The sequence below is a fragment of the Drosophila grimshawi genome, unplaced genomic scaffold (assembly GCF_018153295.1).
Source record: "Drosophila grimshawi isolate 15287-2541.00 unplaced genomic scaffold, ASM1815329v1 contig_848, whole genome shotgun sequence".
In the NCBI taxonomy this organism is placed as follows: domain Eukaryota; kingdom Metazoa; phylum Arthropoda; class Insecta; order Diptera; family Drosophilidae; genus Drosophila; species Drosophila grimshawi.
In genome coordinates, this window is record NW_025063692.1 from 23276228 (window position 1) to 23286615 (window position 10388).

At 40.3% G+C, this 10388-nt stretch overlaps 2 protein-coding genes across 2 annotated transcripts; one reads left to right on the forward strand and one right to left on the reverse strand.

Annotated features, from left to right (window-relative positions):
* Window positions 1-6940: 6940 nt before the first annotated feature.
* On the forward strand, window positions 6941-8682 carry LOC6570911 (splicing factor ESS-2 homolog). The gene is made up of 2 exons (XM_001997085.3): window positions 6941-7378; window positions 7445-8682. Exons 1-2 carry the CDS (start codon window positions 7033-7035, stop codon window positions 8605-8607), a joined length of 1509 nt encoding a protein of 502 aa, XP_001997121.1. The 5' UTR covers window positions 6941-7032; the 3' UTR covers window positions 8608-8682.
* Window positions 8683-8705: 23 nt separating this feature from the next.
* On the reverse strand, window positions 8706-9554 carry LOC6570910 (sepiapterin reductase). The gene has a single exon (XM_001997084.3). It carries the CDS (start codon window positions 9489-9491, stop codon window positions 8706-8708), a length of 786 nt encoding a protein of 261 aa, XP_001997120.1. The 5' UTR covers window positions 9492-9554.
* Between the last annotated feature and the right edge of the window lie 834 nt (window positions 9555-10388).

The following is a 10388-nucleotide window of genomic DNA, read 5'->3' on the forward strand; positions in this document are numbered from 1 at the left end:
TTATTATCATCATCATATCGACTGGTGACTGTGAAGCGCAATCGTAATCCAAGGTCCCCATTTTCTGTACAATAAATTGGTCTGTGTTGGTCTCAGCACATTGGAAACATGTCACCACCGGCTACGTCACTCTGCGATAGTCCTTATCAACAGTGATAACGAGCTGCCGTTGATTAGCAAGAAGCTTACAAACATAAGTTAAGTACTTGTATGGCTAGCTTTACCGCCTTTTTAAGTTCGAATACATATTTGTGCTAAAGTACATTTTACCTGCAATACACATTTGTATTGTATGCTTAGTGTTCTTACACTGCACAGTTTTTCAAAATTATGATAAATCCATGTAAGTATGTTTAATCAATGTGAAGTGGCCTTTCCGGTTAAGTCAATATCATGTCTGTGAATCACATATTGACATCACAGTTACTCATTATGATGATTTAAAAGTACCACATTCTTTTGAGTTTATATATAGTATAGTACAGTGTAATAAATGACTAGTGCTTTTGTATACTTATAGAAAAAGAACGAAATTAAAGATTTGTACATTAATGCATGACATCATACATATTTATCCCAATGATAGGAACTCAACTATTTAAGCCATAATATCGATTGCTATCTAAATTCCTGTATTCCAAATATATTTTATATTTTTAATATAAGCTGCAGTCTATTAACTTGTTCTAATTCTTTATTATTATGATAACATAGAACCGTATGATAATATTAAATGATTTGGGTCTAGAAGTCAAACTTGCTTTACATTTGTAATATCGGTGTTCATTTCTTTCTAACAATATTCTAAACATAAAAGTTCCATACAATTTTTGCTTCGATATTTGTTCTATATCATTTGACAATTCATAGCTTAGCATTCGAATCATCTGACTTCCTTCGTTGTACATATGAATGTATGGATTGTGAGTATGTAGCAGCCTCTGTTATGCTCCATGTTTTCATTAAACACTTTGGTGACCTGTGTAGCATCGTTCGACGGCACATCTGCTGTTCTCGCTGGTATTGCTACTCTGTCTCTTTTTTATACTCTGATACCGATCGTATACGAGTATATTGCGTTTTTGAAATTTCTGTCATGCTGCCCATCCGTCTTACCATTTTCCCTGCCAAAGAATTTGTGGGTGATATTGATCACAAATATCCATAAGTTAACAATTTTCAATAAAAATAATCTCAAGAGCACCATGGGCTACAATCACTCCGTGAACCCAAAAACATATGTAGGGCATCGGTTCCTAATAGGATTAAATAGATTATAGATCTAATTTAGTTTAAGTCTTAATGTTTTTAATTGCGTCTTGCTTTCTTCTGTTATTTAAACATAATTTATCAATAAAAAATCAATTTTTTCAATTTTTCCTTCAAAATTTTAGCCATTTAAAATTTGTCTTTTTGGCTGCGCGAAATAATCTTTGAGTATAAATTTCAATATTGGCTCTTTGCTATCTATCGACATCAAAATAAATACAAAACAAGAGAGAACGTTGCAGTTGGGCGTGACCGACTGCGAAATACTTTGATATCATAAGTAATACCAGCTGATGACAGGTAGCAAAGAACAGGGTAAGTGTTGCCAAGAAATACCGTCCAAGTTTGCCTTTCAAATTGCGGTAGAATTTTGGGGACTGGAGTGGATGTGGCCGAAAAAAATGTTGGAAGAGTTTCCTAGTAACCTTTCTTCCAAGTTTGGTAACTGTAGCTCTTAAATTACGAGAGATATGGGTTTTTGTAGATTTTGGGGGCGGTAGTGGGCGTGTCTGAAAAAATTAAAGAGAAGGTTCCAACTAATCTACCTTCCAAGTTTGGTAACTGTAGCTTTTATCCGGATTTTTGAAGGGTGTTACTAGCAATATTCCTTTCAAATTGTGTGATTTCCTTCCCCTTTTAAGGGGAGTTGCCTGTAACATACTTTTACAAATTGGTGACTCTAGCTTTCAAATTGTGGAAATTCGCGCATCTCTGATTTCTAAGGCCGAATTTCCTGCTGACGACGGGTGTAGGCGTGGCATATGCCAATCTTCGAAGGACATCGCCAACAACCTACCCGTAGCCGTAGACGTAGAAATTGTGGCAGATATATGGCTTTATCGATTTGCAATTACCGATTTCCTAGTAGTAGTGACGTACTAGTCTAATTTGTACAGTTTGTCCCGGGCACAGAGCAGTATTTGTTCCAAGTTTCAAGTCTCTATCTCTAAATACGCTTTCATACAGACGGACAGACAGCATGACGGACATTGCACAAAACCAATATACTATCGAACCTTCGGTATCAAAGTATAAAAAAAGACACCATAACAATAAATATTTATGTATATAGTTCAGAGTATCTGAGTATTCCGTAGTCGGTTACGCCCGACTGCAACGCTCTCACTTATTTTATTTTGTATTATTGTTTTTATGAATTTTATGCAAGTGTTGAGAAATTTATGTGCTCCCGGGCCGTGCCTCAACTGGAAACCCGAATGCATGCCAATTTGCTGTTATTTATGAAGCCAACAATAATAATAACAACAACAGCAGCAGCAGCAGCAGCAGCGAGAACGTTATTAAATTTTAGACGCTGCGAAAAACTAGGATAAACGGGCCCCGTGTGATTATTTATGTATGAATATCCATATCTACATATATACATATGTACATGTATGTATATATGACAGCTCTTTGATGGCTGGTCTTTTTGGAATTGTCCGGAACATTTGTTATGTGAAACGGACAAAGTTCAATAGCGGCATAATCAATCTCCAATCACAGGTTGCCCTAGCTCATTCTACACGTCACATTCAAGATATTTTTAAACTTTTTTTTTTGTTGTTTTATATATATAGATTTGTATATTTGTATTGTGACTAATGAACTTCGCGTTTTGACGGCATGTCACTTGGTTATTTTTTTTTATTATTATTTCCTAGGCAGCACTATGACAACGTGTGAAATCGCAGAGACTCGACTCTCAGACATACTTACTTACCAAGTGAGTATATATGTATATTTGTATGTATGTACAAGCACATATGTACATATGTATTCAATGCACGTCACAAACGTGCCGTTACTAATGATAACGACACCATATGTCGCACACTTTGACGCCCAGATCCACCACCTTTAAAAATAAGATCTTGGAATACCGAATCAAAATTTAAGGCTGAGTCAATTGCATTGGCTGATGAAACCATCAGATGTGTGCTAGGATATTGGGATATTATAACGCGATGGATTATCACCCATTTCCTCATTGGTGGGTCAGTACTGTGATTCATTTTAAATATTGTTGACACACATACAATGTGATTCGAATCCCTCTGTAATTACTAATACTCAACGCACAAGGGGCAGTACAATTCTAGTAAAATTTTAACATATTTTGTTTCTATATTTAAATTCACTATTATTCTAGAGGCCAAACCAAAATCAACAAGGAAGAACTGGTATCTTAGATCTTATAGGCCGGATTCACATTGCCTACATTTAAATTTTACTGTAAATTGAAAAAAAAAAAAACAAGAAAATTAGAGTTGGACGTAACCGACTGCAAAATACTTTGATGCCATAAGTAATAGTAGCTGTTAACAGGCAGCAAGTAACAGGATGAGTGCACCCAAGAAATACCGTCCAAGTTGCCTTTCAAGTTCAAAATTTGGTGACTCTAGCTTTCAAATTGTTTGAGTTTGATTTGTTGGCATATGCCGATCTTTGCAGGACATTGCCAACAACCTACCAATCAAATTTGGAGACTGTAGCCTTAAAATTGTGGGAGATATGTGGCCTTAGTGGACGTAACACTCCAATTTGTACACTTTGACGCGAGTCCAGACCCAGTATGTGTATCAAGTTTCAAGTCTATATCTCTAAGGGTGTCGAAAAAAGTTGCTTTCATTCAGACGGACAGAAAGCATGTCGGACATTGCACAAAACCAATATATTATGTTACCTTCGATATCAAAGTATATTTTTAAAAAACGGACTTATTGTGTCCATGAAAGAGATATACGGTGTAGTAGTCTAATGCTGATTTTAGAGGTAAGATTGGGTAAAATAATATGATTTATAGTCCGATGCAAAATGGGTAAATTTGATTTGAACATTTTGAGTAAACAAAAGTTGTTGACAAAAAAACTCACCTTCCGACTATATTTGATATACAAATCTTATCCGACCGGTGTCAATATAGCTTCATAATTGAGGAAATAGTTTTCATAAAAACAGACGATCACGACTATATACATACCTCCATTCCCCCATATATATATGTATATACAGTGTCTCACAGCTCATCTGGAACAGTGCCTATCAAAAAATTTAAAGTGCTATAAAGTTTAAACAAGGAAACAAACGCAAAATGTTTAAATGCCAATTTGTATTATGTTATATCTCGTTTGAAAAGGAAACTTTAATTTTTATTAAAATATTAATTAATTAATTAAAATTAGTCAAAACTGAAAACATATCCAAAATACATGTCACCGCTTATTTTAGACAGTCTTAAAAAAGTAACATATTTGGCGTATAAAACTTAAAGAAAGATGTTAATACTTAGTATGATATCATTCCTCCTCCGTGATTGACTGTTGCCTTTAAGTCTTTGGGATTCGGCTCCGTATTTGACTGTCGCCACACATAATTCCGTCCGTCCGAGGCAAAAATTTTGAATTTGGACTCATCTGCAAATTTGTCTGTGTTCCAGAAAGTGGTTCCTTGTCCAAGTAGGTTTTGGCGAACGTCATCCTAGTCCCTTTATTTTGTTTGCTTGTAAAGGGCTTCTTCCGTGGTACTCGGGCATTGAAGTCATGGTTGCGCAGAACCCGGCGCACAGTTTCCGCACTGCACTTTTTCCCCATTTCATCCTGCACCTGTTGAGACAGTTTTGGAGCCGATAGTGTAGGATTTTTCCTTTTTATCCTGATAATCCTCCGCTCTTCCTTTTCGGTGAAAATCTTGTGTGGTGCCTTTCTGCCCTTGTCCTCTATCCGATTTTCGTCGACGAAGCGCCGAATGATGTTGAATACAGTTGTGGTGCTTAGATTTACCATTTTAGCTATTTGGCGATGTGAATATCCTTTTTTGAAGTGCTCCAGGATGAGTTTCCGTTGCTCAATGGTAGTCCGTTTGCCCATAGTTCTTGTTGGCTGGTTGCACCCGAGATGCAGGATATAACTGAACTGACTACGAAGGATTGGTCTATTTATACCAAAAATATTCAAGCTGACGTAAAAAAATTCGGGTTTTATGGCACCCAGGTGTCCATAATGCCACTGTTGGTACTTTTAAGGTACTTTTTTACATAACCCGACCTAGCATGTGGGGAAATCCCAGTTTATTGGGGTCATATGTTCATTTTGGTGGTTAATATATGTACCTGGCATCGGTCTTTGGAATTTTTGAAAATTAATGGATAATTAGTTTATGGCAGGCAATTAAAATTGTTGCTAGGCACTGTTCCAGATGAGCTGTGAGACACTGTATATACATATACAGTGCCTCAGACCTTATTTCGACCAGTGTCAAGCAACAAATTTAAAGTGTTATAAAGTTTAAACAAGGAAACAAACGCAAAATGTTTAAATGCCAATTTGTTTCGTGTTATATCACGTTTGAAAAATCAACTTTAGTTTTTATTAAAATATTAATTAATTAATTAAAATTAGTCAAAACTGAAAACATCCAAAATACATGTCACCTCTTATTTTAGACAGTCTTAAAAAAGTAACATATTTGGCGTATAAAACTTAAAGAAAGATGTTAATACTTAGTATGATATCATTCCTCCTCCGTGATTGACTGTTGCCTTTAAGTCTTTGGGATTCGGCTCCGTATTTGACTGTCGCCACACATAATTCCGTCCGTCCGAGGCAAAAATTTTGAATTTGGACTCATCTGCAAATTTGTCTGTGTTCCAGAAAGTGGTTCCTTGTCCAAGTAGGTTTTGGCGAACGTCATCCTAGTCCCTTTATTTTGTTTGCTTGTAAAGGGCTTCTTCCGTGGTACTCGGGCATTGAAGTCATGGTTGCGCAGAACCCGGCGCACAGTTTCCGCACTGCACTTTTTCCCCATTTCATCCTGCACCTGTTGAGACAGTTTTGGAGCCGATAGTGTAGGATTTTTCCTTTTTATCCTGATGATCCTCCGCTCTTCCTTTTCGGTGAAAATCTTGTTTGGTGCCTTTCTGCCCTTGTCCTCTATCCGATTTTCGTCGACGAAGCGACGAAGGATGCTGAATACAGTTGACCTGCTTAAATTGACCATGTCGGCTATTTGGCGATGTGAATACCCTTTTTTGAAGTGCTCCAGGATGAGTTTCCGTTGTTCAATGGTAGTCCGTTTGCCCATAGTTCTTGTTGACTGAACTGACTACGAAGGATTGCTTTATTTATACCAAAAATATTCAAGCTGACGTAAAGAAATTCGGGTTTTATGGCACCCAGGTGTCCATAATGCCACTGTTGGTAATAATCTGTACGGTACTTTTAAGGTACTTTTTTACATAACCCGACCTAGCATGTGGGGAAATCCCAGTTTATTGGGGTCATATGTTCATTTTGGTGGTTAATATATGTACCTGGCATCTGTCTTTGGAATTTTTGAAAATTAATGGATAATTAGTTTATGGCAGGCAATTAAAGTTTTTGCTAGACACTGGTCGAAATAAGGTCTGAGACACTGTATGCCGTTCCACACTTTCTGAATCAGTCAGCATGCTAAAGATCCTATTGTTGTGAATTGCAGTAAATGCGCCACAAGTGTGTTTGCAATGCAATATTATAATAATAAAACGTTTGTTCCACGGAGTTTTTCGCAATCTATAAGTTTTTCCCACTAGAGAACTGGGATATCGATTAAAAAGGAATACCTATATTAATGGCATTAGGTGCAATCGATAGTACGATAGCTTATTCAATAGTTTTGCATCTGTCTGGCAACCCTCCAGCTGACATGAAACGTTTGTTTGGCTTGTGATTTTATTAAAGTTGAGAGTCTCACCAAAACAGAATTTAAAGAGATCCTAGTATTATGGCCGATACACCAAGCACGCCCAACACACCCGGCAGTCGGGCCGTGGAAATAGCCAAGGCGCAAAACACAGCACTGGCAGAGTTTAAGCGTCCGCTGCCCAACAGCAACGATCGACGCAAAATTAAACCCAAAATCCTAACCGAGGAACGGTATATTGAAGAGATGTCCAAAATCATACAGCGTGACTTCTTTCCCGACCTAGAGCGACTGCGGGCACAAAATGACTACCTGGAAGCGGAGTCGCGCCGCGATTTTTTACAAATGGCCGAAATACGAGCACGCTACAGTCTTGGCCGTGTCTCCGGCACTGGAAACCGGCGCGGCTCTAATAGTCGCAACAATGGTAAGCTGATTATTATTACACCCGCAGCTAGCAATACACTCAACAAGATATTTGGCTCTCTTGCAGCCATGTCACCAGCCACATTTGAAACACCACTGGGCACCACTGACGCCAGTGCAACGCCACGTCCAGACACGCCACTCAGTGTCAGCGGTGGCAGTCAGTGCTCCAAGGCCGAAGGTGGACAACCGGATGCCCTTGGACACAAAATGTCCTTGGACGCCTTTCTGCAGCACTACACCAGCGAGGATAATCAAAGTTTTCAGGAAATAATTGAAACGGCCGAGGCGAAGCTGCGACTAAAGTACGCCTTGTTGTACAATCATGAGCAGCTGTCCATGGAGCAACTGCAGCGTGCATTAATGTTACCCAGCATTGAGCAGCAATTTGAAGATCCCGATCCCTTGCGCAAGATTGAGACGTGGAAATACACCAACATGAATTCCATTATGTATGTGCCTGATGGCGTTGAGTTGACCGAACAAGAACGCGTTCAGCTCGCCGAACGCAAACAAAGCATTCAGCACAATGCCACAAGACTGCCGGCCACGTCCCAGCCCGAAACGCCGGGCAGCAAGCCAGCTACAAATGTCAGTCTCACCAAGATGAATGCAACGGGTGAAGAGGCCAGTTCACAGGGAACGGGAACGCCTCGTATTCGTGGCTTTGATCTGTTGCGCTCACCATCCGTATGTCCCGGCGAAGCTTTCTCACCCATTATGACCTGGGGTGAGATCGATGGAACGCCCTTTCGGCTAGATGGTGGCGATACGCCTCTGCGCAATACGCCTGGGCCCTCGTTTCACATCAATGAGAACTCGCGCAGGGAGAACATTGCCATTGCGCTGGCGGAGAAGGTCAGCGAGAAGATGCGCAACCAAAAACAACAAGCTCTAAATACAGCGCGCCGCAACATCGGTTCGCCCTTCGTGCGCTCCAGCATGGAGCGTCTGGCCAGCATGTCGCCGGCTGCGCGTCGGCTCGCCAGCAGCAAACTGGGGCTGCGCACACATCACACACCGTTACTGACACCATCGCCAGGACAGGCGCGCAAGCGCAAAGTCACACCAGGTGTGGTGCGGCCGATGCCGAGCGGTGGCAAACAACAGACACCAGCCAAGGCCAACAGCTCCGGCAATGCAACACCCATCGATACCGGCTCCACACTGACTGACGATCTGCTAAAAATACCAGCAAAAAGACGAAGCGCCGCTGCAGATTTCTTTTAAAAGTTCAAAACTTTACTTTTTTTTTTTGATAGTTTTGTTTAAGCTTTATTTGAGTGTAATAGAAAACCCATAAACCGGAAGAACTAAATTGCTTACTCCTAGTCTCGGTAGTCAACGTGATCGCCCGACTTAAACTTATGTGCCTGCAGCACCTGTACAAACTTGAGCACCGTTTGCTGCGGTGTCAGCATGGTCTTGGACTCTCGCTGCTCCCTGAATGCGGCAGCCAATGACGGATCGTGTGATTCGCTCTGCACCTGAAGTGTCATCTGTGTGTCAATGACGCCTGGTGCGTAATTAACCACTAGCGTCTCAGCTGGCGGCTCCTCCAGTGCGAGCACACGAAAGTACATTTCACGTGCCGACTTCACCGTACAGTAGTAGGCCATGGAAGAGAATGGCTCCAGGGCCGCCAATGTGCTAAGATTTACCACCAGCTTGGGTATGCCGGCAAACGTACGCATGAACTCACAGTTCAATGCCATCGCCGAGAACAAGTTGATGTGATAATATTGTTCCAGTATCCCGGTATCGCCCAATTCCCTGGCATGCTTGGATGTGTCGCCCAATGTGCCAGCATTGTGAATGACAATCGACCGCTCAAATTGTTTGACATCAATGCCCCTTAGCGTTTCGTCCAGAATGCGCACAAAGTCCGCTGTGTTGGCTGTGGCCAGTTCCAATGAATAGGTGTGCACTACCAGCTTGCTGTGATCCGTCAATATGGTCGCCTTGGCCTCCTGCAGCAACGGCTCGCTGCGACCCAAGAGTACCACCACCGAACCGGCCGCCTTCACCTGATGGGACAACTGAAGGGCCATTTCGCGTCCAATGCCGCGCGAGGCGCCCGTCACCAACAGATAAGTGCGCTGCTCCAGATTCATGGTGAAAGGCAAGTTCAACTCAGTCCAACAAACAGCGACAACAGTTGGTTCTGTGCAGGTTTGTGACTGGTTGTTTAAAGCAGCTTTCATCAGGCAGCTTCCGAAAAAGCTTCAACTCGTACTGTATTCACATGTGTGTGTGTGTGTGTGTGTGAGTATGAGTGTGTTTTGGGGTTACAAAGTTTGTTAGTTTAAATTCGTGCTGAGCTTCAACTCAGGCACACTTTGTTGATGAGCTTTTGCTCCCATACTAACATACATACATATGTACTCGTATATGTATATTTTATGCATGCATATACATATGTACGGGAATGTTTGCCTGCTGCAGCATTAAGATTCGCTCGGAATGACATTACCTCAGTGAGGTTATCGGCGCTACATGTTGTTCGCATTTAAATTCAAATTGATTATTAATTGTCGCTATTGAGATCGCATAATTAAGACTCATAATTGAATATAACCAGTAGTCGCTTATCAATCGGCCCCGGCCAAACAGTGTGGAATGCATTTGCATTTGCAACTGTCAAGGTCAAACAGATATGGAGTTAAATGCATCAACATTTGTGCTAGTTACCTAATTTAAAATCATTCACACCTCAATACAAATTATAAATTAATTATAATCAAAAGTACACTTTTGTAAAGCGGATTCCAGATCACTCGATACTATCGACTCGATATTTTCTTCTTACTATCGCCCTGTAAAATAAATCACAATCAGATTAAATTTAAATATGTATATACATATATGGCATACACATTCTATAATCAATAATCAACGTTATAGCTTGTAAGCTTTAAATCTGTAATTTTTTTTTATTTATTTACTGTATTTACAAATGAACAGAAATCTATCAAAAGTTTTCAAGCTTCAATATTTAAAATGTACTTTAA

Excerpts from the sequence above, each read along its gene's own strand:
- LOC6570911 (XM_001997085.3), top strand. The coding sequence starts at position 7,033 with ATGGCCGATACACCAAGCACGCCCAACACACCCGGCAGTCGGGCCGTG. Across the intron at positions 7,379-7,444 it reads CTCTAATAGTCGCAACAATG|CCATGTCACCAGCCACATTT; the intron begins GTAAGCTGATTA and ends GCTCTCTTGCAG.
- LOC6570910 (XM_001997084.3), bottom strand. The coding sequence starts at position 9,491 with ATGAATCTGGAGCAGCGCACTTATCTGTTGGTGACGGGCGCCTCGCGC.